Consider the following 27,611-nt stretch of genomic DNA (forward strand, 5'->3'; position numbering starts at 1 on the left):
TTGTCCATTTTGAAATTAGATTTATTACTTGATCAAATTGAAAACAATATACAGGCTACCGGAGTCTTGATTTCATCCCATGTTTGCATTTAAAAAAAAACCCAACTAAAAAAACAACCAACCAAGCACAACTGCAGACATGTCAGACAACAGGAGCCCAGTTACAGAACGGAAGAACAGAGATGCATGGGAAGCCTTGGGATATGTGGCTATGCTCCTCAAACAGTGCAGAATCAATTAAACCCAGCTCAAAACACTGGGAAGAGAGAGAAGGAGCAAGGAGAATGGGTCCTCCTACTGATGGTACTGTCTCTGGTCATCTGAGGGGTCTGCTGACGGAGAAAAGAGGTCTCCCAGAAGTCCAGCCACAGGCAGAAACACTACTGCAATCAGGTGCTTTACAAAGAATACAGTCACCTTTTTAAACCTTATAAAAAGTAATCACTGGCTTGCCAAGCTCATCCTGAATCAAGAGCAAGCCACTCTTTGTTTATACTAAAAATGCTTTTTATGGGTCCAACCTGAACCAGTCACAGATGGAAGCTTCATGAAAAGTGAAGTGAGGAGGTCTACTGCCTGCAGCATCACATGCAATGGACCTAAGGAAGGGCCGTCAGAGCTTCCGTGGGACGTATTGAGCGTGACCTCCTACTGAACACATTCAAGAAGCACCTGCCTAGCTGATACGCTGACAGCACCTTGCCCTCACTTGAATGATGCTGTAACAGGGATAGATACACTTCCAAAAACGAACCACTGGAGAAAATTATTATCAGTCAAGATCAAAGTACAGGTAATGGAAAGCATATGTACCTTCGAGACAGCTACTCTGTAAAGAGCTTTTATTGCTGCCTGTTATACTTCAAGCCATAAACCCAACTGTTGTTGCGGAGTCAAATAATACAGACCCTTCAAACATTAGGGTCACCAATTTTAAATTCACGGAGAGAGGCTAAAATGCAGTTCAATCACTGCTCACATTTGAGCCATGCAGCACAAGAACTGACAGGAAAAATGAGAAGGCCCTTTGTCTCAAGAGTGCAGGATGGCAGCGGTTTCTAACACAGTGCAGCCAACTGACAAGAGCAAATCTGGAGCCCACAGAAAACGCAGCAAAACAAAGCTCCTCTTCCAGAACAAATACTAGGCACAGGAACTCTTGAAAGTCACTCAATACTGTTAGAGGTGGATGGCAAAACCTGCTGCAGTTCAACCACAACACTGCAAATCCAGCTGTTTCGTACTAGGTCATCATTTTAGGACAAAGCTGTTGAGCCAGGTGTTTTGCAGCACAAGTAGCTCATGGCACCTAAAAGGTGCATTTAAGTTATATGGCAGTTTGGGAAGAAAGCCTGAACACAGGCACATTTTCTCTGGAGGGAGAATGGCTGATGATACGAAGAGTATGTTTTTCAGTAATGTACAGGTAGTGTTCAGCCTACAAGAAGCTAATACCAAATCTTAAGATATGCTGACAGAACAGAGGCAAGTTTGTTAAAGCCCTGCCAGCTCTTCTCCACGTTTGCTCACAGCACATCACTTCAGAGAGGCTTACGTACAAGCTAAGATGTCAAAGGGCGATTTCATTCCCGTTGTCTAGACCAGAGTAACTGCAGCTACTAGACTTCAGTCTTAACAGATCCTGGTTTTATCAAGCCAACTATCCCATTCATCAGAAAGCGATTTAATACCCTGAGACCAGGAGTTTTGGACATGCGGAAAAGAAGAAAAACCAACCCAAACAAATAAAAACCCAAAAACACCACCACAAAGGAAAGGTGCTATTTCCTTTCAGAATCTGTTTAAGCCTTCCAATACTGATGAATGAGGTATCCCACCACAAAAATGGGACAGAATACCTCTATGCAAAATAGTGCTTGTGCAAATCTTTGCTATTTGTATCAGCCTCCTGACCCTATAAAAATGTAGGGCTAAGTAAGATTTTCTTTATAAAAGTTGTAGTTTATTTCTTTTCTGATCAAGAGTTGTATCACTACACAATACTACATTTTATTGCTAATCACAAATTGATGCACTGGGGTTTCAGAAGAGTTTGGTTTATAGCGTTCCTATGTAACAAAAGGAAAAAAAGAGTTACAAATCCAGACTTTGCAGACACATTGCCACGTCCCTATAGAAGCAGGGATGCATTAGGTCTGTTTCACTAGAAAATTCTCCTCTTTAACTGTTCTGGAGAACATGGAACCATAATTTTCTCCAGCAGGAAAAGTCACCCCATCATTCCATGCAAAAAGAAGGTGGCCAATCTGCTCCACATCCTAAAATCCCTTTCCTACACAATGGGAAAGGAACACATATTTACACGACTCCTACTGTGGTGTGTTAATGCTTAAATTACTAGGAGCAAGTTGGCACAACTTCCAGGTACACCTACTCCCCAGCTTAACTCAGCTTCCTATTGCTGGGGTAGCAAGTTCTCTCCAACACAACTGAGATGTGCCCTACTAATACTCTATAAAAACGCTGTGGTAACCTTTGCCAGACAGCAACACAGCAGCACTCCTGCTTCAGAAAAGCATTGCACAGCCTTTCAGTAATACATACAGTTCAGTGCGTGCTTTATCTGTCTCAGACCCAGTATTAGCTGTTGTAAGCAAAAGCCTGCAGCCACATGACAGACAGTGCTGCCACAGAAGACGTACTGCACTGCTTCAGATACCCCTGCCCTGTCATCCCCAATACTGTGATGCTTGGATTTCACAAAGGGCGAGTCAGGACTCTGTCCCTTTGGTTATTATTGCCTTAAAGAGGGCTGGGAGAAACTCAAAAGAAACTCTTTGGGAGCTGAATGTCTATTGGGAGCTGAATCCTTATTCTTGTTAGAAGGCTGCACTGCGCAGGGCTCCAGACAGATTTCATTGATTCTGAGGCACATACTATTACAGTTAAACTTAGGATTAGAGTAAGTCAAAACAAGTATCAGAACAAAAATATTAAATGGAGGGTTAAATAATTTGTCCTATAGGATTCAATTTCACATTTCACCTGTTCACACAAGCACCTCCTGTCTGCTTGGATCTGAACAGCCTACAGCTCAACCCTCAGAAAGGAGGTGCTGAGAAACAAGAGACTGAAGGTGCTTGTGACAGAAAGATGGATATAAATATAAAAAGAGGTTCAAATTCAAGCACCAGTAATACTGCCTGCTCAAGCCCAGGTGTGGTCACCAGGGAGACTCCCAAAATCAGGAACATTATTCATTTAAAACAATAGACCATACTATTCTGCAGCTGCCAAGATTCCTGGCTACAACTCCCGTAAGAGTTTGCCACCTGTCAAAATTGTCTCTAATAGAAAAAGCAAGACTGCTTGACGAGATGAAAGCGACACCCCCAAGCCGGCTTATTCAGTAAGGACCCAACTTCAGACCAGGAGTCTGCAGGCATCAGCTTCAGCAAATGGGATCTGTTTCACTATCCAACAGCTGCCTTTCAGCTACTGCAGAGCATCAGCTTTTTAGCTTCCTTAAAAAAAACAAAACAAAAAAACCCTGGATTCGAAGCATCCAAATATGGCCTGTTGTACTGGAGCGTTTAAATCCTTGGGGGAGGCGGGCATCTTCTTCCTCTGCCACAGGCAGCGCTTACTCCATGATGGCCCGGTACAATGCAGGTTCAATGTAATCTTCACGGTAGCGTGAATTGATCACTCTTTGTCTCTTCCTCTCTTGCCTGACCTCCTTCTCTGCGAAGATCTCTGTGAAGCGCATATCTGAAGCTATTGACTAAGAAAAAAACCAGAATTAGTTACCAGAACACAGATCAAATCCCTGCCTCCACATCCTCCTACTGCATGTAAGAAAGAACCAAGCCAGGACACTTGGGAACATTCAGCCTTCTTCAAAAACTGACCAAACACAAGAAGAAAAATATTTAAGAAACTAGATTTAAAAGCATGGGGATAACTTTAAGTGAACTATAATAAGAGATCTAAAGAATCACAGGTTTCAAATTCAACTGTGTAGCTAATTTAAGTTCACAATCACTTTCTTAAAGGAATAAACACCCTCATCTGTTCCAACTTTCAAGCAGTCTTGTACATTTTGTGCCTTATGCTATGTTTAAACACCTGGTCACAGGATTCAGCTATGATACATTCTTTCTTAAACCTCCAACATCCTGTGTGCTCGCCAACACCATAGCATGCTGTCCATAGTTACGGTTTTTACAGCGGAAGGCATAAAGCAACACAACAGGGAGCCAAAAGGGCTGTGGGATATCTATCCCTGGAGATAATCAAAACTTGACTGGAAAGAGCCCTGAGCAACCCTGCCTGCCTTCAAAGTTACCCCCGCTTTGAACAGGTGACTGGAGCACAGACCTGCAGAGCTCCTTTCCCACCTGAATTATCTTACAATTTTAAAAAATGGCTAGTTCTCTTGAACTACTAAGGGCTTTTCAGAACAAAGGGTAAGTGTAGGAACTTGCCCATTCTTTGCGATGGGAACAGACAACGAAACCTACGAATGCAGGCAGGAAAGGGAATTAACAGGCTGTCTCAAAGAGCGACTCTATGCTATAAACTCCCATCTCTGCAGAAGAACTAAAGTCTTTCCAGAGAGAGACAGAACTTTGCTTTTGTAGCCTCATCAACTACCCAGCTTCACAATGATGGAGGAGAGCATCAGATTGTAATCTGCTGCTGCCATGCACTCAGCCTGCAGGACAAATTAAGTTAAATGAGTTTCTTTAGTAGAAGTTTGCACCCTGGTTACCTACCAGCCTTGACTTCACTCTCTTAGGAAGCTCCTCTTCAAGAGTATACACATCATCCCTTTTCACCATCAGCTGTGACCCATCCTCAAATTCCACCTAGAAGAAAACCCGAAGTTGTTCTGCCAAAAGTCTCAGAAGTTAGAACCCTCCCACAGCTACCCAGAACTTGCCTTCTCCTCCCCACAAAGGCCTCTCATGAAATAATCTTCTACCACTTGCATTTTGTAAGATACACATGCAGGTATGCACACTGCAACAGACTTTGACCAAAACCTCACCAATCCCAGGACATTAAAAGTAGCCCAGCAAGTTTTGGGATATTCTTGTAACACCTGACAAGACAGTCTGGCTGGTCACTTTAAAGTGGCCTGGACATTCATCCTTTTGGAAGTGTGCAAGGCATGACGCACTCTGACTAAACAGAGAAAAGCAAAACCAAACTTATTTTAAGTAGTTCAAGCTACAGGAACAGAGTCTGCTGAAGAACTGCAGACCAACAATTCTTCAGAAGCTGACACTTTCAAGAAGGAGGCCAGATATAAGTAGAGCTGCAAGCAATCACTTTGCTCTTAACGCCACCAACTGTTACCAGCATCTGGCATTGCTAACAACACTGAGTAACTTCCGCTGAAGTGTTTAAGCATGAGTCCTCTATAGCTCTGCTGGCTTTAAGAACAGCTCTGTTAACATAATCAGTTTGTTATGAATGATGAATTTTCAGACGACAGTTCTGTACCTGGTACATCTGGATGGCATGTGATGCAACAAACTTGGCTCCATAAACCTGTCCATCCGTCCATCTCACCTGCACAACTTCATCTTCAGCAGGGGGACCTAACTGAAGACAGTCTCGACTCTACAGCATGAAGGAGGAAGGTGGGAGAGACATGGAGAAGGGTATAAGCAGCCTCCTTTTGTGAGGACTCAGCAAACCACCAGGGAGTCCATCCCAGTCACACTGCACACCACCCCAACAATTACTCCATTTTAGGGATGGAGAGCTAGGCTGAGCGACATCCATCTATGTCATCTGTATTTAAATCCCAACAGTGGGCCCAACTTCAAAGTATTTCATGCAGGAATGGTATGCAAGTATCACCAAGTTTTCCTTCAGACCCACCACTGCTAAGGAGCCAAAGATCTGCTGCACTCCCTGCTACACCTGTTCCTATGTGCCCTCAGTTAAGTGAGTCTCATGTAACACCCCTAAGGCATCTTGCAGCACATCTCAGCCACAATGTGACCTAGGGTTGGAACAATTACCGAATCCCCTGGTGTGTCTGCTCTGCAGCAGCAAGAATTGACTCGCACCATGTGCCCTCTACCGGAGCCAGATCCCCATTGCAGAACGTACCACAATGTCTTCTGGATACAGGTTATCACTGAAGGAACCATCATCGAAGTTGACCTCGTAGAAAGTCTCCTTTGCAAGGCTGACCACTTCACATTGATAGAAGCGGCCATTCTTGTGCTTGCTGATGACTATCTGTCCAGGTGACAGATCCTGGAGTGCAGCCTTAGCTCGCTGAGAAGGGGGGAAAAAAATAATAAAAAAAAAATCACTTTTTACACAATGACTCAATAAAGAACGTGCTGAGGACTGTAGCTGCAGTGCTGGCAGATAAAGCAGCAAAATGAGGTAAGTAACTCTACTCAAGACACCATCAGGTGCATTTTTAGAAAACTTCTGTCTTTGGTATTTCAACTGCTTAAAACCTGATCTATTAGATGCAGCTGTTGTTAATTTGCTCAGTAAATTAAACTCTCATTCTTCAGAGCAATGCAAGGCCTTTACAGTAAATATTGTCTAATAGACTGTTGTGGTTTTGATGGCTAAAAGCGTTACATGGGAACTTTACAAATTAATCAATCAATCACTTAAACATTAAATTCTATGACCACTCATGCAGCCTGCTGGAGTCCCAGCGCTAACTCCTGAATATTAAATTTCACAGCATAAAATCCACTGTTATTCCTCATTACAACAGCCACAGGAAGGATGCAATACTCTCAGTCCTTCTGGGCTGCAAACCAAAATAGAACGAAGGACCTGACTAAGGTCACTCAGCAGCAAGGTTGAGATCAGAGTCCAAGACCAACACCATTAGATTATACTGAATGTTCTGAAAGAGACAAACTTTTCAGTCACTCCAAGAATCTGCAGTTCAAATCCTGGGAGTCCCACACCTACTCACCTCTGCCTGAGATGGAATCTTATGCCTGAAGCAGGTAATGAAGACAACAAATGGCCAGTCATCAGGCTGCATCATGACTCCTGCTGCTTGGGCACAGCTGACATGAAAGGATGTGGGACATCGACCATGTGAGCACTGCACACAGCAACCTGCAATTCTCTTTCTTCTTTTCTTGCAGAAGATGCATTTCTGTGGGCAGGAAACTAACGGTTATTGGTTGGCACTAGCTTTTACCCCATACAAAGGGCCAGCACTAAGTGCCTGATACTGTGCTATTTACTCTCTGTGAGAGCACTGCTACTTTCTGATTAAAAAGAAGCAAAAGGCTACCAGTTCTAGTTTATGACAAGGCAATAATCCATAAATTTAGCGTAATCCCACAGATGAAGAATGTACATTAGATATCTACCAGCTCAACAGGCACAAAGCATACCACTCAAGGATGCCAACAACAGGAGACCTTGGATTAAATCAGTCTACAATGCTCAGAAGTCAACCAAGCCTTTCAGCACTTGGTTATTAAATTACACAAAGAGCAACAAGGTCAGAATAATGGGCAAAGACCAGAGATCAAAAAAAAAACCACCCCAACAAACCAAACCACGGAAGTAACAGTTAAAATTCTATCACTACTATGAGTGACCTAACTACACTTTGGTCAGACCTAATGGGGTGTTGTGAGAAAATAATGTTATCTGTAATGCATTAGCATTTGGAAAGCAGTTAAAATCATTTTCGCCTCAAGACTGAGCTGTTAGAAGAGTTTAGTACAGTTGTTTTCTTGCTGAAGACATCCACTCATTATACAAATATCTTGCATATCCTGAAGCATCTCAGTGCTCAACAGCAGTCAATAAAGCAAGTCAAATACTAGGGATTAGGAAAACAAATCAAATATCACCATTACACCACTGCATAAATGTAATTTGCTACATACGTAAAACTGTGCCCCCCTTGCTTGCTCGTCATCTGAATAAGCATGTATTAGAAAGGTTCAAAAAATGGCAACAGGGACAAATGCCATTTCCCATACAAAGAAAAGAGCGGATTAAATTTTTCAGTCCAGAGAGAAGATAACTTGGGGTTAGAGGGATAAGCAAAGTCTTCCAGATTCTGAACAGACTGGCGAGACACTTTAAAACCTCACCAGTGAAGCACAGGTGATTCTTACCAGTCTGAAACGCTGCAGGGGGATTTTGCCAACATCTACAGGACTCCGCTCTGCAATGTTCACAAATTTTGCCTCCAGTACAGCGACAGCACACATCACATGAACCCACCTGTCAGGACAGAAGAGGGGAAAAATAAATTAATATGCATTAGGCTGACAGAGGAGACTTTGGAGTTTAAGTAAATACAGTTCTGTTGAAGATTGCCATATAAATCACAATAAACAGTCTCTGAGAACTAGCAGTATAATCTTCCTATTGCTAGTAACACCGCACATATGGGGTAAAACCAAGACTTCTTCATACTTCCAATCTACTCCTAACAGGCTTAACAGGAGAGCAATTTAACATGCCTTGTGCTGGCTGCAATACCTGCATTAAAAGCCTGCCTAATAGGTTTATTCCTTCACAAACCTGTCCGATAGCAACTGCTCAGTCCCTACTGAATTACTTTTGAGACTGTGAACAAGAGGTTGAGGCTCCACATGGCATCCACAAAATTTTGAGGCCAAGTTTCAGTTACTCCATGGTGCTACAAGTCTGTCCCAGTGCTATTTTGCATGAAATAACTTCAGATGATCCACCACACTAAAGGACACAAGACAGGCAGTTGTACGCAGTATACTCGCTGCAGAGGTATCCTGAATTTCAATATGTTGTGCTACTTAAAGCTACGGTTGTTCTTTGTCTCCATCACCACCGCACATTACATGGAGAAATCAAAATCCTCTGTGAGAAGGTACTGAGAGATGTTATCTCATCAGGAATCTTATTTTTATGTGGTACGTTATACCTCTGCACATTACACCTCTGCAGTATAAAATGCAAAGCAATTAACTGCTGTCAACAGAATGAGTGAGGTATTACCTGAAGGGATGATGACTGCTGCATGTGAAGACAATGAACACACTTTACCATAGCCCCCCAGTAACACAAGGTGTGAAAGGTGGTGTTGGTCACTCCCTTACACCAAACACGGACATTGGCTTTACTAGCTTATGCTCAGCTACTTAAGGGAGAAGTTCAGTTCCTAAGACCAAAAAAGCTAGAACACTCACTTGTCATCATTGGCTCTCTGCAGTGCTCCTCCACGTAATGAACACAAACAGCAGTCCTGGCACAAGGAAGAAAGCATTAGCTGAAGGAGTGAAGTCCAGAGCAGTACACTTACTTCAGGACTTCCTCCTCAAAATACACGTCCAGAGCAAGAAAATGGTTTCACTGTCAGAAGAGAGCTAACCGCCTTGTACAGATCAGCCCTTCAGCTCTCAAAAGCTGCTGCCCTTAAGGCAACAAATGCAGACTCCAAGTCTGCTGAAGGCAAGCAGACCTTCCACTGAAGACTTGTTCAACTCACTCTTTACAGGTTCCTTTTACAACCACAATACCCTCTATCAATTGAGAATGTGTAAAAGGATCTGGAACAAACACAAACAAACACAATTTGAAAGGTTGACCCATTCTGCTGATCTAGAGCCTATTTAGCTTTCTGAGGGAATCCCATCCTTCTTGCCATCTTCACATGTGCACATCTCCCTAGTTACTAACAGAAGTTACTCTCTGATTTAGAAATAGTAGCTACAAAACAGACAATGAAGCTATTCCCACATTCATGCAGAACATCTCTATGACTCAAGTGAGCTCAGCAGCTTTGCACTAGGTAAAAGAATTATATCACTATGGCTTAAAAAGTGCCAAAATACAACAGACTGGCTCCTAAGCATTCTCTAAATTGCCTTCTTTTCACAGGAGGGAATAATAAAAAAAAACCCCAAACCACTACGGAAATTAACTTTGCAGCAAGATTCCCAGATGTACCAGATTCTAGCTGTGAGAATCTTAAGAGAAACTTTACCTCTTCTAAGGCATTTTCTGTACACCTGGAGCACATCCAGTCTTCAGTGGCCTTGTCAGGGGATACACCATAACAACCTAGAACAGACACATCTCACTTAAACTCAGACCCATTCCCCTAGGGCCCAGAAGCAAAGCAGAAATTGAAATCCACGAGCCTAAGGATGATGCTGTATATTTCAAGTTATCCATGCAGCAAAGTCTGTATTTCAATGGCCAGCACTCATGTATACACCATTCAGACAAGGGCTGAACTTGGTCTATTTGTACATTAATCAGACTGATCGAGACTTGCTATGATGTACAGACTTACTACAGAGAACGCCAGAGTTTACGGTTAAGTCTAGACTCACTCACTTGCATGAACACAGACATGGCAGTTCTTGCAGGTGATGAGGATGCTGGTTCCATCTTCCTCTAAGTAGGGGGTTGAAAGATTGAGGTCAGTGCTGCAGCCAGTTGTAGTAAAGCACATTTCAGGAATCAGGGGTTTGGTTCGGATCTTCCCATCCACAGCAGCTGGAGTTACTCCAGAGTTTTGACTGTTGCCTCCACACTCTGCCTGTAAGGGATAGACAGGGAATTTAAGTTTTACAAGTAAAACTGTCTCACATCATCTTTCCTCACCCATTATTCCATACATAAATCCAGTTTAAAGAAATTAAGGTGCTGAAAGATTAAGAGTTAGTACGTTAGGTGAAAATACAGTTAGTTTATAAAATCCTCAGCTACTGCGGCTAAGGTCTGAACTGCATCCTTCTAATGAGCAACAATGTACACAAACTGCATCTCTTCTGACAAGAGATAGGCAATATCTCTGCTGCACCCTCCCACCCCTTCATACAGAGGATCATAATACTGCTGTCTAACATTGTACTTTTATCTCACCTCAGTATGGGAGGATTATCATCACGCAAACAGATAGTACTGCAATCCTCCCCCCCCCCAGTGTAATGCTGAACAAGTCTAATGGGCTTTGAAACAAATCTGTTCCTTGGAAATAAACAAACTAAAAATGCAGTTTCCCAGATAAAGCTCAGGAGAATTTCAGGCCAATCTTTTGTAATTTATCCATCTAAATCAACGTCACACCAAACAGCAATTACATGTAAAGTTTACAGAGATATGCTTCCATTCAAGTTACTCTTCTTAACAGCTAAATAGAAATCAATCTTTCTCTCTGAAGAAACGTTTCAAATCATCTTTTGTACCTCATAGGCCACCACAAAAGTAGCTTGTCTAATCTTTTAAAAATATTATTAGCAGAAATTGCAGTGGCAGAATGAAGCTGCACTGTCCCTCCTACAGTGCCTCAAAACGTAGGGGAAAAAAAAAAGTTCAGGTAAGGATCACAGTTGGAAGGGAACTGACGTGTTTTCAACAAGTCTTGTTTATTCAGATTCTGTAAAACTTACTGATTTACACCGAACATCGCACGTCAAGCAAAAGACTAAATGATTGAGGCAAATCTATCTCAAAGTTGAAAAAAGGATTTTTTTTCCAAGCAGCTAGATATTTTTCATATTCACAAAGGAAAAGTGAGCATTTGTCTGGCATTTTGTGCCAATTTTTTATTTGAATGGGTAACTGAAGTGAGTTCCCAGACTTGCTACAGACTTTCTGAAGTTGGAACAAAGACCCTAACCACAGCTCAAATTTTGGAGGAGTTTCTGCCTCACTGCCTAGTGTAGACTGACATTTGAAAACCTGAAGCTAGAATTTTCTGCTTAATAGCATTTAGAACTAAAGAAGAAGCTAAAGAACTTAAGCCATCCTCAAACTGTTTATATACTGTCAGCACCAGAGAAATCCATGTACTATGCAGCTCTATATAGAATTTCCAATCCTAATAAGAACCTGCTCTCAGAAATAGCAAGGTTGAACAGAAACTATCATCTATGGTTTTCATAGAAATTAGGAATTATATACAACATAAACCCTCACAAAAATTTGAGGTCTTTATTTCCAAAACAGTTGTGAACATGTTTCTAGTGCCATCATAATCATACAGTGATCTCAAATGAATCAAAAATGCTTAGCATATGGGAAGGGACAAACTATCTCCAGGTCGAACGTGCAATCAGACAACTATTCAAGCTACCTTGGAATTACTTAGCTTAGGTACAACAAAAAAATTCAGCGTGGGACTCCTGCCTAAGCATTTAGTCACCATGTCAGAGGGGTTCTGCAGCCCATCCCAAGCTATGCATTGCTACAGCCACACTTGGTTAAAGCATGTTTTCGCATGCCGTAGCTTTTGTCAATATGGATATACTCCAAGAAAACAGCTTTCCATCTATGCCATCCACAAACACAACCCTAAAGTTTTTTGAAAAAGCATAGAAGTGAAGGTATCAGTCTGGAAAAGAGAAATGGGATTTTTATGGTCAGCTCCAGCAACATTCAAGCTCCTTTCCGTGGTTTGAGCAAAAGCTACAGAACACAAAAGCTTCTGCTGAACAGCTGAGCGAGCCCCTGGGAACCCACAGGCAGGCCGTCACCAGTGTGGTGAGTTTCACTGGAACAACTGGTGCTCTCCTGGAACAATTCCTTGGGAAGACTGCAACACCAATACAGCTTTTGTTAACTGGCAACATACAAAACAACATTTTTAAAACTATGCATCCCAGCCGCAACCTATTCAGTTATCTCTATGACAACATTAACAGACTTGGTCTACGTACCTGGTACGTCTGGAAGAGCATACAAACAGCACAGTAAGGAGACTGCTGAGCCATGGTCCGATTGTATTCCTTTTCAGCCTCAAAATTTGGTGGCCGATTCTGCCACAGCTGGCTAAGTGGCTTGGCCCATGCTTCTGTCTCCTCAGCCTCTTCTTCAGGAGTTAGTTGCTCTGATGCCTCTGCAGTAAGAGAGCATTAACTTAGTGATTATGTGTCCTTTATAGATACTCTTCTTGCAAATGAAACTAAGGCAAGAAGTTATGAACAGAGATGAAAGAAAGACTGCCAGAAATAAAGTTGACAGAAGAGTGATGGGAACCAGTAACTTGGTGTCCTTTTTAAGGGGCTTCTATTAATCAAGCATCCGTGCAGACACAAGATATTGGGTGAGAACAGCACCAGCTCCAAACTACATCAAGACTAAGGCTGTCAGCCAAAGAATCTGGTGTTTTGTTTTGTTTTTTTTTTTTTTTTTAAAAATCATGAATATTTACATCAATTACTGGAATGCTCCAAGGCAGAAACAATTATGCAACAGTCTCTGGTACTGGTTTAATTTTCCTTCCAGAGCTGTGACTTTCCAAAGAATGGAACAGGAAAGAAGAGATTCAAGAGAGAAGTTTAATGATGCAAACTTTTGTGACAGACACACAAAAAAAAAAGTGCACCTTGTCTAGAATGCAGAGGTGTCACTTGCTGACTCCTGTTTATCACCACTTACTTAATGCAATACCCCACACTGCCCACAGAAGCTGAGACCCTCTCTACAGTTTCCCAAAGAGCACAAGGCTTACTTACCATCATCACTAGTGCAGTCTTTAACCAAGAGTGGGTGATGGCGTGGGAGCTTGCTCAACGGCTGGCGACGACCCTTGGACTTCTTACTCTCCTTCATTGATCTTATGTACTCCTTTGCTACCTGAACAAGGAGAAGCAATTCAGCAGTTAATTAGCACATGTCCTTTTGACTTTATTTTTAAAGGAACTTATTTTTAAAAAAGCCTCCACAAAATGCACGTGCTTCCATGATTTTATTTCTAATCTAACAAACTAACTTCAGCTCTAAACTAGCTGAGTTTTTGAAAGAAAAGCTTGCAGCACTTTTGCTAGGGAAAATGAGATAGAGCTGTACTAGCTCTGTCGAGCTGTTAGAATAGAGACTTTTGACAGGTCCCAGCATAGCTTTTCATGCAAGTCTGTTTATATAAGAATTGTGTAAAAGATGGAAATGAAGAAAGGCAAGTTGAATGGTTCAACGTAGAAGAGCCATGATAAGACGTCTCATGCATTCTGCAGAAATCCTGTTTCTAATTCAACTTAAAAATTCAAAATTTAAGAAATAATAACAAATAATAATAATAAATATTATTAATAATAATAATTTTAAAAGTTTACAGATTTCATTGGCATCTCAAACTAACTGGCTTATTTTAAACTAAGGAAACTTCCCCCCCCCTCTGCTTATCACGTGCATTGACATCTTTCCAGACAGACTGGAAGAAGAAGACTACAACAGTAGTTATTTCCTCCTCCTTACGTAAAAACCAAGTGACACACTGACAAAACTACTGCTAACCTGACAAGCAAGGCAATAAAGGCAACAATTTTAACAGCCCAGGAAGTCTCTCAGTAGATAAGAACCCTCTTTTTTTTTAATCTGTTTTTCCTCTAAGAGCACAAGTAAATCTTAGATTAAATGCATCTCACATCTTTTTAAATCTCTTCTTTTCATAACAGAAGCCAGAAGAGAGTGTAACAATCATTATCTCTGATCTCCTACACAGAGTTGGATATAAGACGTCTAAGAAACAGAAAGGCTTTTATTCAAATGGAAATTAGCACTCCCAGTTACCATCTGATGGAAAAATTGTTTCAAAATACACCATATGGGGAAAATGATCTACACCCATTCAAAATTTCACCTTTTCCATGTATGGAGTATGTAGCAGAGACATTAGTATCAGCAACACAATTTCTTTAGTTTAAATATCCATGAGAACTCTTTCTCAGTTTCAGCTTAATTATCAACAGATTTGCACATTTGCTGTTCTGTTTCTGTAATTCCTGAACTTCAAAGACATTATCATTATCAGCCTCTCACTCTCTAAACACAGATTTAAAGAGGGAAACAAAATAATTTGAAAAGACACCACCAGGTAAGATTTTAACTATTACAATCTTATCTTGGGTTATCTAATAAAACATTCATTGACAATTCTTAAACACTAGGATTTATATTCTCCCAAAAATTTTTGTTCTACTATTACTTTATTTTTAAAGGGGAAACACACAGATGTACACATATATGCAATTTTATATTAAAAAAAATCCCTCAAATGTATTAATGTGCTCATAATAAAGACAGGATTGAACTAGATTCATTTTAGGTACAAGTAGGTGTCTATTACTATAAAAGGACCTGAATCAGCCTGTAACACTATCACGTCAAAACCAACAAACTACCTTCTCCCTTAAAGCAGTTAAATTATTTAGAAAAGCTCTCAAAACAAGGGATCTCCTTGTTCTCTAGAAGAGTGAAGAGTATAAGACTTTCATCTTAATTCTCGTTTGTTTAGCAAAACCCATAATTAGTAAAAAACACATTAACAACTAAGCAACCTGCTATGCAAACAGCAATGGAACAAAAACGTAATCTGCACAGATAGGAAGTTTTGTCATAGGAAATCCATGACCATGTAATACAGCCCTTAAGCTTTCGGTACTCTTGCCATTCATACCTCTGCTAGTTCTTGTTCATTCACACTGGCGGTGGCACTGGCTTTCTTTCCTGAAGTCTGTTCGTTGTCAGATCCGCTGGCATCCCCTTTAGCATAGCTATGGACTGTAAGCACCCCAGCTGGCCCAGGAAGAGTTCGTTTTGCCAACAAATCAGTCGACTCAGAGTCTGAAGAACCAGAATATGCAGGCGAGCTGGGCTGCGCGCTGGAAGTTGTGCCCTGCTTCGAAGTCATCAAAACCGAAGTGGAATTTGAAGCATGTGAAATGGAGAGATCCAATGCAGCTGCTTCTTGCTCTTCCTCCTCAAGCTTCACTGTTTTCAGTTCTTCAAATTTGGCCGAGTCCACACGATCTAGAAGAAAGGATATACTGACTTTTTCTAAAGCCTGGGCAGCAGAGAGAATACTTGTGCAGCCATCTGCACAAAGCCAAACAGGAAAGCAAACTACTACACACAAAAAAGTGACATTAAGTCATGTAAAGAGCAGATCATCAATTCAAATACCTATAAACTCATGGGTGGCTGAGAGAGAGAGGAAGAAAGAGAATAAAAGCATCTGCTCCTTGCCTCTTCCAGTACAAGAACTAGGGTATATCAAACAAAACTAGCATACTGTGAGTTCAAAATAAACAGAGATGATCCTTTATACAGCGTAGCTGAACAGCCCAACTCCTGGCCACATGATGCTGTGGGTAAGAGGTTACAAGCATTCATGGAAGACTTAATATAAGAAAAATAAAAACCCAGAAACCAATAAAACATTATTAAATACAAGCTGCAAAGGGCTGGAAAACAGAATACTAGAGAGAGGCATCACCAATGTTTGCCTTGTTCTTATATTGTTGCATAGGCCCCTTGCTCCTCCCATAAGAGCAAGGGTAACTGACCCATGACAAGCCACATTAATTTTCCTCCAGTCTAGATCACAAAAATTATAAATAAAACATCTATACAGCATACCAAACCCACACTACTAGGAAGCGTGCGTATGTTTTTACTAAGCAATTTCTATAAACAGGTCACACTACACAACAGGGACACAGAGGACCTTAGACTACTGAGACATCCAATACATTTCTGTATGCAGGCAGACAAAATAAAAAGAGCAAAAATCAGAAGCTAGAAACACCCACTTCTTAAGCAAGTCTCATGCAAAACTACCTGTTCCTTTGAATTCAGCTGAAAGGCAACATCCGCGTGACCTACCTGGTCAGTCAATCATTGAAGTAGCTACAGGATGAACTGCTAGATCTCTGCTCTGCCCCAATGTTTTTTTTATATAATTCTCTCTAGGGAGTTATCCAAAGATAGGCCACAAAAGCTAACAATTTCAGCTGTGGTTATTTCATTTAGTCAAACTAACGGCACAAATGTCAGACAAAACTAACTAAAGGGCACAACGTAAAATTGTTCTAGGTGCGCTCTCTGGCCTTGAAAAAAAGTCAAATGGTAATATCTCAAGTCTCATCACAGGAAATTTCTGAAGTGCTTACCACGGCTCTGACAAACTAGTGTCTGCTTTTTTGGCCACAATAACATGCTACTGACTAGCATCATATGAGAGACTGCTCCAGAATCAGCTCTAGCAGCTTCTCTCCCTGAAGAATAATATCCTGTGCCCTCGTACCAGGATAAAGCTTGACACACAGTTACCTGGAAGCTTGAGCCCTTGTTCACCTTGCTGTGGAAGTTCACTTGCAGGTCCCTCACGAGGCTCTGCCATGTCCGCTTCATACTGTGTGGAGCTCAGCTCCTCCTTGGGGAAGGCCTCGCTCTCACTCACCTCCTGAGGCACTTCCAGGCAGACCCTGTGCCTTTTTGTTCCTATGCGATGCTTGGGAATGCTGCAGAAGACAAATCCGTATGTCAGGTTACCAAACACGTAAGCTTGTTAAATTTGTGCCTGGAGGCACAAAATACAGCCTGGTTTGGATCAGTGTTTTATGAGAGAGCATCTGGCAAGCCAAATAGTTTCCAAATTATTCTGAAGTGTTTTCATTGCCTTTAGGGAAGCAGAGTCCCTTTAGGGATGGCTCCTCAGCATCTGTTAATCATGTATTAGGCAGCTATGTTCTAGTGGGACATTCTTTACCTTAAACAACAACAAAAAAACCCAAACCAAACAAAACCCAACAGGAAAACCACCACAAAATCCAGCTTTAGGAATAGCAGCTGACACTGGCTGAAAGATTTAACTGCAAAATATAAGATGATTAACCTGTCCATCTTCAGCAGCTAGGAACTGCACACTGATGCTGCAGCTTGCAGCACTGATAGTACTGGAATTTGCTTGCAAGTACTGTCCCATGATCCCAACGCAACCCCTTTTTCTTCTGGCCTCCAAGTATATGGTGCACATTTCCAATCCAGGCTTTGGACGCCTGCCCGAAGTTGAAGAACTACCTTCCAAGCTGGTGCATTTCCTAACTACCACAGACCATCATCAATGTGGATTCAAATAGTAAAAATAATTAAGAGTAAACCCTATTTCCAAGAAAACAGACTACTGCCAACGCTGACTGCTGTTGTTCTATCAGAATGGCAAACATTCAGTGGCAGCTGGGTCCAATTCCTAATAATCCAACAGAAAAGCAGAGGACTATATAAAGCACTACCTTTTTGTCTCATCCCCATCCACCTCCTCTTTACATGTGTCTCCTGTTTCCATTTCCTCAGCACACTGTTTCCCATTCTTGACTTTTTGCATGAGATCCCCTTTAAGGAACTCTGCTGCCTCTGGGGTTGGCAGAGCATGGTCAATGACAGTCACGTCCTTCCCGGCTTTCCAAAGCTTGTAACGATCTGGTTGGTACTTCCTCACAAACACGTCCATGGAGATCTTCACCATATCCTTCCGACATGAGCACTAAAGTCACAAAAATATTCAAGTAAGGCCACATACTCAACAATTCTACTCTGCATTTCTATATAACTTGGCTTTCAGGAGCTTAACTGAAGAAAACATTCCCACAGTTACACATAATTGAGCCTCAGAACTCTCAAGACTCTTTCCCAGGAAGTCAAAAGGGCGTATATTAAGTTACTAAAAACTGGGCAGAAAAGCCAGAAAACGACGAAACAGAAAACCAGATGTTATCACAATAACTAAGAAAGAAAGCTCACCAGCCTAATTACAGAGCTGCTGGTAGAAGCTGACTCTTTTAAAATGAGGTCACAGACAGTCAGCAAAACCAGAGACTAAAACGAAGAAGTTGGAGCCATACAGACTCTGGGCCTACCCAGAGCAGTAGAGATTCCCCTCATCTGGACATAGTTACAACTAGTGCTTCAAAGCATTCACTTCAATGTTAACTTTTCAAACATAATCCATGTTCATAAGGCATCTCTACAGGGATATAACACTATCCAGTCTAAAGGTTCAGCCAAGATACTTATTTTGATTAGTAACTTAAGTTACCAAAGTCATAATTCTAGGCTAAATGGTCAATAAATAATGGTTAAAATATCAGACAAAATACCATTGAGTCCTGACCACCAAGCACACCCTTACATCTTTGGAAAGACCACCAGTCCTCTGCTTTTCTTTGAAGCCTCACTTGATCTACACAAAGCTAAAAACCATGTTATGTGCTATCCATAGTTGAAACAAGGATGCGAAACAGGAGGCTGACTGGAGATTGTTACCATATCAGAAAGCAAGGATTGCATCTTAAATGGACAAAGCACTGAATTCACTCCCTCAGAACAAACATTGGGGTCTTAATGAGCAGCAGAGCATTAGACACTGCGTTCAGGTTATTTGTACGCAATAGGATGGCAACAGACCACTTACCAGTACAGACTGCTTTCCGTACTCAATCCACCGAAGAGTAGCGAAGTTGGTAGATTCGGCACAGTTAAAGCCATGATTAAAGCCAGCATGATAGCTATAAGGAAAGGTTATCATGAACTCTCCAGCCTCCTGTGTCACCTAGAAGACAAATGAGACATCATATTGTTATTCACAACCTAAGAGTCTACTTGGCGGGTCTGAATAAAAGGAGGTCCTGGAGCCCTCATGCAGTGTATCTGAAACCCCCAACCGCAGATGGTTGTTGGAGTGACTTGCTGCCAACGGATAGACTTGATATTTATCTTCACTGTTCTCCTACTTACGTTAAGTATCTTTCACTGGAAAGCAATGCTCAATTTTTACTAAAACACAACTGGTCAAAATAGCACAGAAGTGGTTATACATATGAAATACTCTGTGACACACTATCTGAAGGCCATAAAGATACTCATCTGTATCAGCTACAGGTTTGGCTGAAGAGTATCTAAGGCCAAGTAAAACTTCCATCCGCACATGACTTGGAAATTCACTATTGTTTTCTTTTGCTGTTCATATTCAAGTACAGCTCTCAGTCAGCCTTCCACTGCTGCCCTTCAACATTTCCCCACTGTCTAACAAAGATTCATGACAACAAAATCCTTCAGCTGCCCGTGCGGATGTGACAGTACTTCTGAATAAGGACTCAAAAACTAGATCATCAGTGTGTGCATGGCAGGTTATCACCTGAGAAAGTAAGGACATCTATAAAAAGTTATTAATATAATGAAAAAGAATTAATAGGAAACAAGTCATATTTTCTATTGAGGAAGCGGATCACAACAAAATTAGGAGGGAATGAGTCTGGAAAAAAAAAAAAAGAACAATCTCTCTTCACCGAATACACAGCTAAGCAGTGAAGTTAATCTAACATAGAATGTTGTGTATAGTTTTAAGTTAAAAAAAAAAAAACATATATCACAGAATACAGAGCCTTTGTTTTAATAGTCCCTGACAGATTTTTCTGTCTCAAACTCTTTCAGACCCCAACTGCGGGATAAATGGAGGGACAGTGAGAAAGGATTGCCTTATACCCTCCCTGTTCCTGTTTTCCTCTCTACGCATCTGCTATTGGTTGTTGTTGGAGATGAGACAGGGCTGTGTGAATCTCCTGACTGAGCTGGATTACTTTTACACACCTTATCAAATGGGATGCCGTATTTCTTTAGAATTGATGGAGAGATGAGGGTCATCTTGTGACGAAGAAACGCTTCACAGCTTTGGGCACTTCCTGGAAAGAAACCTGTTTAAAATAAAGGCAAGGAAAGATGTTACCGTTCCGTTGTGAATTAAATTGATTTTTCAGTAATTTTCCCTAGGCCTACAAGTATGGACCACCTTATTTGAAGTGTGCTAGCTTGCGTTATGAAGAAAAAGGAAAACTCCTGGAGATTTATCTTTAACATATCTCAGTTTGAAAGAGCTTAAAAAAGACCATACTTAGAAGGATCTTCCCTCAGCTATAATCTTCCAGTTCTAATAATCAGTAGTTAAGGATTTTCTCATTAAAAGTTAGACAGACCACAACTGCATTATTCCTAATACAACATTTCTCTTGTGTGTATACTATAAACAAACAAACAGAAGTAACATAATCTATATTCTAAACGGCAAACTATCAGTTCAGTCGTGCCAGCCTGAACGTTACAGGCATGTTGTACTTTAAAAGTTACTGCAGACCATCCCACCTTCTGCAAAAAGCAGGACATGAATTGCCCAATTACCTTTTGCGAGTCTCTCCAGTCGCTTCCCATGCTCTGGAGGGATAGAGTACCTACAGTCACAACAAGAAGTCTGTTAAGTTCAAGTGACATGACAAAATCTCAAAGTTTGACTGAAAATCATCAACAGGCATCAGGGTATGAATTATTAAAAAAAAAAAAATCCTCCATCTCTGCACTGTCTCTTTCAAAGTTTGATGATATAAAGCTAAAAATCTTTATCAAGGACTTTTAACTGCTCTATCCCAAGAAAAAAAAAAAAATCAAGAGCCAAAAGCTGACCATCTTCTCTGTTGACTTTTGCTTAAGTAGTCAAGGAACTAAAAAGTCTGATGCATTTCATTCACAGATCTGTGCAGGAAAACATGAAATGCAAGAAAGCGAAGAGCACTTCCCAACCTGACTCAGGTCACAGCCGTGTAATTGCTAGTATACTCAGTGCAAGGAAGAACACAGAGCAAGAGAGAAAATGGAATCAGTCTCATCTTAGTCTGAGCAGCTGAAAGAGGTAAGTCAGACGCAATGTCACATCCTTAACATGTGCACAACTTCCTGTATGATCTTTAGCGCTACGGTTCTCTCTCTCTGGACACACCTTTTTATGGGCACCACAGAACTCCTGGTTAGTTTGCTTTCACTCTGGAATAGTGTGCTATATTCTTGATAGTGTTCCTTGTTAAATAAATCAGACTAAGGTATCGGCAAAGTTAACTTCTGCCACGTACTACTGTAAAAGAAGAAATGGCCAAATGGTTTATCTGACTGAACTATTCTGTTTCACGTTCCCATGCTGTTGCCACTGCATGGGGTTGTTCACTGGTCACATGGTGCTAGCTATAATTTTTGACTTCAAAGTTGTATTAAAAGGCAGCCAAAAATACTAGTTTCCAACAAAACTGCCATGGAAACAATTGTTGAAGTTGCTTGAGAAATTTATTTGTGAACAGAAGGGAATGATTCACTCTTAAAATGCAACCCATGCTACAGAAAAATTCGGGAGCCTCCCTTAAAAACAATCACGAAAGCTCAGGCACTGGATGAACCACTCGGCAAGATCCACTAGCCTGCTTCTGGATCTACGATAAAGAGCTACATTTCAAAGTCTGTTAAAAATTGCCTCTTCCCCTAGTGCCTGCGTGTCAACAGACATATTACCTCTGTACGGTCATTTTAGAGTCTCAGAAAATCATAAGCAAGTGTTCCAAGCTCTAGCCCTATCGCAGCAGAGACCGTCCACCTTACATTGTCATTCTGAAGAACTCTTTACATCAGGACAGCAAATGGACTTTCTAGAAGGTGATGAAACAAATGCTACTGAGGACACGCACTGCTGTGCAGCTCCTTACAGGTTTCTAGTGTTCTTGTCATCAGATGCTACTCCAGTGAAAGATCAGAGGGATGGTAATTCCTGTAGTCAACTCTCTTAACTTCACAACTTTGACTCCAATATTTTATGGTATTGTTTTTCTGCATCTAGAAGCTTCCCTAGAAAAATCTTACCATGACTTGGGTTCCCCAAAATGCAAGTAATTAATACTGTAGAGATCCATGTCCTCGGTATGCCAAGCAAAGGAAGTTTTCCACATGCCAAAATATAGGTAAGGAGTATTCACTCCTTCAATGGTTATGCCGCTTTCATTCTCCACAATATCCAGGATCGTGTTCAATCTGCCAATATTCCACGCGTCCACATGCTGCAAAACACAAGCCTCGTGTTAAACAAGCATTATAAAGAACCACACAACCAAGACGACAGTTGCAAAAGCTACCAGACACTTGTGAAACAGTACATCAAGACAAATCATCTACCGGCACAGCTCAAACCATTACCTAATCCACCCAAAACAAAGTTTTGGATGGTGTTAGCTTACATACAGCCACCTTTATGAGAAAAGAAAAAAGTTATCAGCCAACATCATGATTAGGAAGGAGAAATAATCATGAAGCTACAGACTTTACAGAGCAGAGAACAATACCGTGAGCCTGAGCTCATGTGCTATTTAAAAGATGGCAGACTGAACCCTCTTGAACAAAACCACTTTTCTTTCCAAACATCTTTTAAAAGATGAGTAAATCATCATAATTGAGGAGACTAGCAAGCAGAATGCATACCCTTTTCTAATGTTCATCATCCTAACACATAACGACTACAGAGCTGTCGCACAAAAATACAGGCACTAGTGTATACCAAAGCAGTACACGTTCACTGATCAACACCTGAACTCTCATACGCCTTTCAGGACAAAGCACCGTAAAAGCAACACTTACGCAACAGCAGTTTTTGCGTTCTTGAACTAATCTGTAGTACACTGAGGCGCTAACAGAGGTCCCTTAGAACGTTACCTCTATTAGCCTTCCTTAACTATCTGGCTTAAATGGAGAGTATGTTATAAACATATCGTTTATTGTGTTCCTGCCTACTCCAGAAGCTGGAACTCTGCTAAGTCTATCATTAACTCTTTCTGGAAGAGTCAAATGCTACATTAGTATTTATGGAATGCAATATACAAGGACAACCATTACTTGAAAACCAAAACAGTTTTCTTACCTTGTCGTAAAGCGTGCCATTAACATCAGCACCATAGATAGGGGCATTGAATGTAAGGTTCTTCCAGTATTTTCGTTCAAGGTCTTCAAAGTCCGTGTAGCGGGGTGTGCAGTACCTGGACAAAGAAAGATACTAAAGACGTCACAGTCTGATACTTGACGAGTCTAAACCAACGCTCTCTGCCACTGAAAGAATTGAAAGCTACGATAAAGACACCAAACGCATGTTATCAGCCAGACCCCTGTCTCCCAGAACAGCAGTCAGAAAGCCACAGCTCTGTTCCTGTGAGACGTGGGAATAAAGGATCAGGAAGAAAATTACTTTCTCCATTTCTCAGTTTACTTTCATTTTTGCTTTGTGCACTTCTCTTGGGTCAGAACAACTTCACTTTCCAGTTGTAGTCAAAACCAGAAATAATACAAAGAACAACTTGAAGAAAACCCAACCAAACTAAACCCAAAGTCTTCTGCCGCTGTAGAAGTAACAAACACCTCCAGACTCACCTGCTAGCAAACTGGTGAAGCACACTCAGTTTACCAAAAAAATATCTGCTCTTGATGTCCATTCCCTGCTAACTATATACTGGCCTCTTTGTGCAGCACTGAGGGTTCAAAACTCTAACATCTATTTAACACGCGTGTGCACATGCATATTCCAGACAATTACATATGCAGCATTACAGAGTAATTTTCGGTAAATTATTGTATTTGAGAAACAGAATCCTACGATATCTGACATGTACTGCTCTTGCAAGACAAAATAAGCTTTAGTGGACAGAGTGCAGCCGGCAATTCCAATGCCATTTCCAAACAGCAATTTCTAAGGCTGTTTTGCTTACTCCTTTTAAAGTGATCTTTTCTCTGTCCTTTTTCATGTCAAGAATATTCTTTTCTCTACTACTCAGTAAAAATTTTAATGGTCTAGCTAGTGGGGACAAACAGACAGGAGTCCACAGCAGAAACAAAAAGTTCTGCCGGCGCTATGTATCCTCTTGCCAAATGACACAAGTGACAAACGTCCCTGTCCCCACAGCCAGTTTTACAGGCACACCTCATCACCCAGGGTGTCACGTTCACGCCTCTGACCGGGACCGGTCTGTGGCGAGGACCTGGCCCCGGGGAAGTCGGGCAACAGGAACTCCCGCGGTAACTATTTGCACGGAGACGCGGGTGCGGACGTACTTGTCGCTGTTGGCGATTCTCCTGAACTCGCGGACTGTCATGGCCTTCTTCTGGATGTTGTACTGCGTGAAGAGGCCGGACTGCCCCGTCACCACCTGCTGGATGGGCGCTGGGATGACGAGCTCGTCGATGTCATCGTAGCACCGCCGCGGCTTCCACTCCTTCGGAGGAACTATCTGCAGGAAGCAAAACACGCCCGTTAACCGCCGAGCACACCGGCCCGGCCGCTGCCGGGGGAAAGCATCAAAGTTGGGGAAGTCGGGCTGAACCCCCCGGCCGGGGCACGCCCGCCCCACCGGCGCGGCGGGGTAAACAAAGGGCGGAGGCGGCCGGGCTCCGCCGGGCGGACGAAGGCCGAACCCGGTGCGCGGCCTCTGCCCGGGAGGAGGGTGGGGGTGTCGCACCTTGGCCAGCCCGGCGCGGTGGGCGCCCTGCGACTCCACGTAGGCGATGTACCGGCTGAAGTCCCGGAACTGCTCCATGGTGGGGCGGAAGGTCATGATCCGCGCGCTGGGGTTGAGGCTCTCCAGCTCCGAGGCCATGTTGCCGGGGCGGCCCTGCACGGAGGCGGGGGGGGTATGGAGGGGGGGGGGCGGGTCACCCCGCGCACCCCTCCCCCACGCCGCCCCGCCCCACCGCTCCGGGAGCAGCCGCCGCGCGCGCACGCCCCTCCCACTCCGCCCGCCGGCCAATCTCCGCGGGGTCCGCACCAGCCCTGCCTCCCCATTGGCGAAGGGCGCCTGCCCGTCAGGACCACGGCTCTCTTTCCTCCTCACGGCGGAGAACGCCACCGATTCACGCCCCCCCCCCCCCCCCCAGCCGGGGCGAGCCCGTTCCGACGCGGAGGGGTTCGAGTCCCCGCCCGGCGTGCTCACGTCAGCAGGGCGTCCCTCTTCTTCGCCGCCTCAGCCCTCCCCCCGCTCCAACGCCCGGCCGCCGTATCCCTCCGCACCACGCGCCCAATGAGTCCGGCAGGCCGCCGACGCCACCGCGGCCGTTCCCCACCGCCCGAGCCCCGCCCTGCCGCCCCGGCCCGCCCCCTTCCCCTCCACCGCCCGCCCCGCCTCCGCCGCCGCAGCCAATCGCTGCTCGCTCCCGCTTCACAGCCAATAGAAATTCGACGGCCGGCCGGAGCGGGCCAGCGAATCAGGAGGCCGGGAGCGGGGCGGTTGCTAGGCGGACGGGCCGAGGGACGGGCCGGCGGCTGTCGCTAGGGGGCGGTTGCTAGGGAGGCCCAGGCCTACTCGAGGCGCCCGGGGAGGCCGGACCGGGCCGGGGCCAGCCGGGGCCCTCATGGCAGTCGCGGCGGGCGGGCCGGCACAGCCGTGCCCCGCCCAGACCCCGCTTCCTGGTCCCCAGGGACGTCCGCCAGGGGTGGGTGCAGAGCCCAGGCCCGAGGGCAGCACGACTGTTCAGTCTCGCAGCGATCCAGGGCAGGCCCGGCCTCCGCGGGGCTCCCCGGTCCTGCCCTCAGGGGAGAGGCCGGGCTGGACCGGCCGAGCGGGGAGAGGAGCCTCGCCCGCTCGCGCAGCAGCCGTTTGCTGTCAGACGTGTGAGGCTGCAGCGTGCAGTCCCGGTGCAGGGGCCCCGGGCCCGCCCCGAGCGGCCGGTGAGGGCGGCAGGGCCCGGGGCCGGCAGCACGGGACACCCAGGGGGCCTTCACGGCGCTGCGGAGCACGCAGCCGGTGCAGCCGGTCGTGCAGGCACGGTTAACGCTGTCGGAAGTGCTGGGCATTAATCCTGTATAAATGGGTGCTGCAGTGAGCTAATGGTTTTTGGGCGCTGAGTGGTGACACACAATAGACATGTGCCAGCTGAACGTATTAACCGAGCTAATTGCACTCCTACAATTGCTGTCTGTAAGCAAAGCCACAGTAGAATTCGATACTACGCAAACTTCCGGCAGCAACGCAACCTGGGGCTGGACTGGCGCCAGGCGCGGCCCACGTGAGGGAGCTTCGCCAGCGCAGGTCGGTCAGGTGATAGAAACGTGGAAAAGTCCCCTGTGGCCAGCACATGTCGTCGATAATCCACCACCGTTGTGCTGAGGATTGGGAGCTGACGGTATGGCTTTAGCAGCAAATGCTTTCAAGTGTGGACAAGGCTGAATGCTTGACAGAGCCTGCCTAGGGATCCTGACCTCCCTTGGCTGGGACTGGCTGCTACTTTCACAGTTCATGTTGTACTAAATGCTTTTTGAATGTGTAAGTGCCAATAGGCAACCCTGAAAGTAAGCACAACCCACCAGAACGAGCTCATAACCATCTTCAGAGACCACCCTCAGTCCCTCATGCCTGTCATACCTAAACAAAACCCTAATTTCCCTGTATGTTTCTCCCAATATGTGTTTCCTGCAGTGTCATGCTCTGGCATGAAGCAGCCCTGAAAGACTTACCAAAGTGCCAACCCAATACAGTGAACTTTCCTGTGGTCTGCTGCCTCTCTGACCCACTCAGATGCTGCATTGCCAGGCATACAGACCAGAACCACAAGGTGGATTAAAAAAAAAAAAAAATCACAGCAGGCAAAATGCTCAGGCTCCTACAGCTGGAGGGGAAATTTTACAACTGAAAATGGCAATGTTGCTGAGAGCAGGACTGTGGGGGAAGGAGTTGCCAAGCTACAGCGCAGAGTAAGTTCAGATTTGTTCAGTGGTGCAGCTGTTTCTTTTCCTTATTTAACAACTATTTTGCCCTTGAAAAAAACAAAATTTAAAGTAATGGAAGCCCAAAGGGCAAGTGCTTGGGCAGGATGTTGTTTGGACTAGACAATCTTTAAAGATCCCTTCCAATCCAAACCATCCTATGATCCTATGATTTAGCATCACTAGGCGGCAAGCCAAGCCTAGGCAGGGTCTATGCAGCAATCTTGCTACAGGTATCGATGGAATGAATACAAAAAATGAAAACAGAAAGAGCAGAAGAGCACCTCAGTGCCCAGGAATTCACCTTTGA

The 27,611-nt window shown here is 43.7% G+C and overlaps 1 protein-coding gene across 1 annotated transcript; it reads right to left on the reverse strand.

Moving 5' to 3' along the window:
* KDM4A (lysine demethylase 4A) lies at positions 1-25,685 on the reverse strand. The gene is made up of 22 exons (XM_075759622.1): positions 25,533-25,685; positions 25,062-25,214; positions 24,658-24,833; positions 23,477-23,591; positions 22,429-22,622; positions 20,932-20,981; positions 20,347-20,450; positions 19,172-19,309; positions 17,994-18,244; positions 17,032-17,222; positions 15,377-15,729; positions 13,437-13,557; positions 12,639-12,817; positions 10,312-10,516; positions 9,956-10,032; positions 9,159-9,214; positions 8,103-8,211; positions 6,932-7,120; positions 6,091-6,261; positions 5,473-5,592; positions 4,740-4,832; positions 1-3,745 (listed from the first exon to the last, which is right to left on the reverse strand). The coding sequence occupies exons 2-22, from the start codon at positions 25,197-25,199 to the stop codon at positions 3,605-3,607; spliced, it is 3,171 nt and encodes a 1,056-aa protein (XP_075615737.1). The 5' UTR covers positions 25,200-25,214; positions 25,533-25,685; the 3' UTR covers positions 1-3,604.
* Positions 25,686-27,611: the final 1,926 nt, after the last annotated feature.

This window comes from Balearica regulorum, chromosome 8 (assembly GCF_011004875.1).
Source record: "Balearica regulorum gibbericeps isolate bBalReg1 chromosome 8, bBalReg1.pri, whole genome shotgun sequence".
NCBI classification, from domain to species: Eukaryota; Metazoa; Chordata; class Aves; order Gruiformes; family Gruidae; genus Balearica; species Balearica regulorum.

Bases quoted from the DNA above. Each gene is read 5' to 3' on its own strand.
- KDM4A (XM_075759622.1), bottom strand. From the start codon at position 25,199: ATGGCCTCGGAGCTGGAGAGCCTCAACCCCAGCGCGCGGATCATGACC. The intron at 19,310-20,346 runs GTGTGTAAAAGT...TTTGTCTTCTAG, and splicing joins ACGGCATCCCATTTGATAAG to GTGACACAGGAGGCTGGAGA. The intron at 10,517-12,638 runs GTACGTAGACCA...TATCCCTTACAG, and splicing joins TGCTCTTCCAGACGTACCAG to GCAGAGTGTGGAGGCAACAG.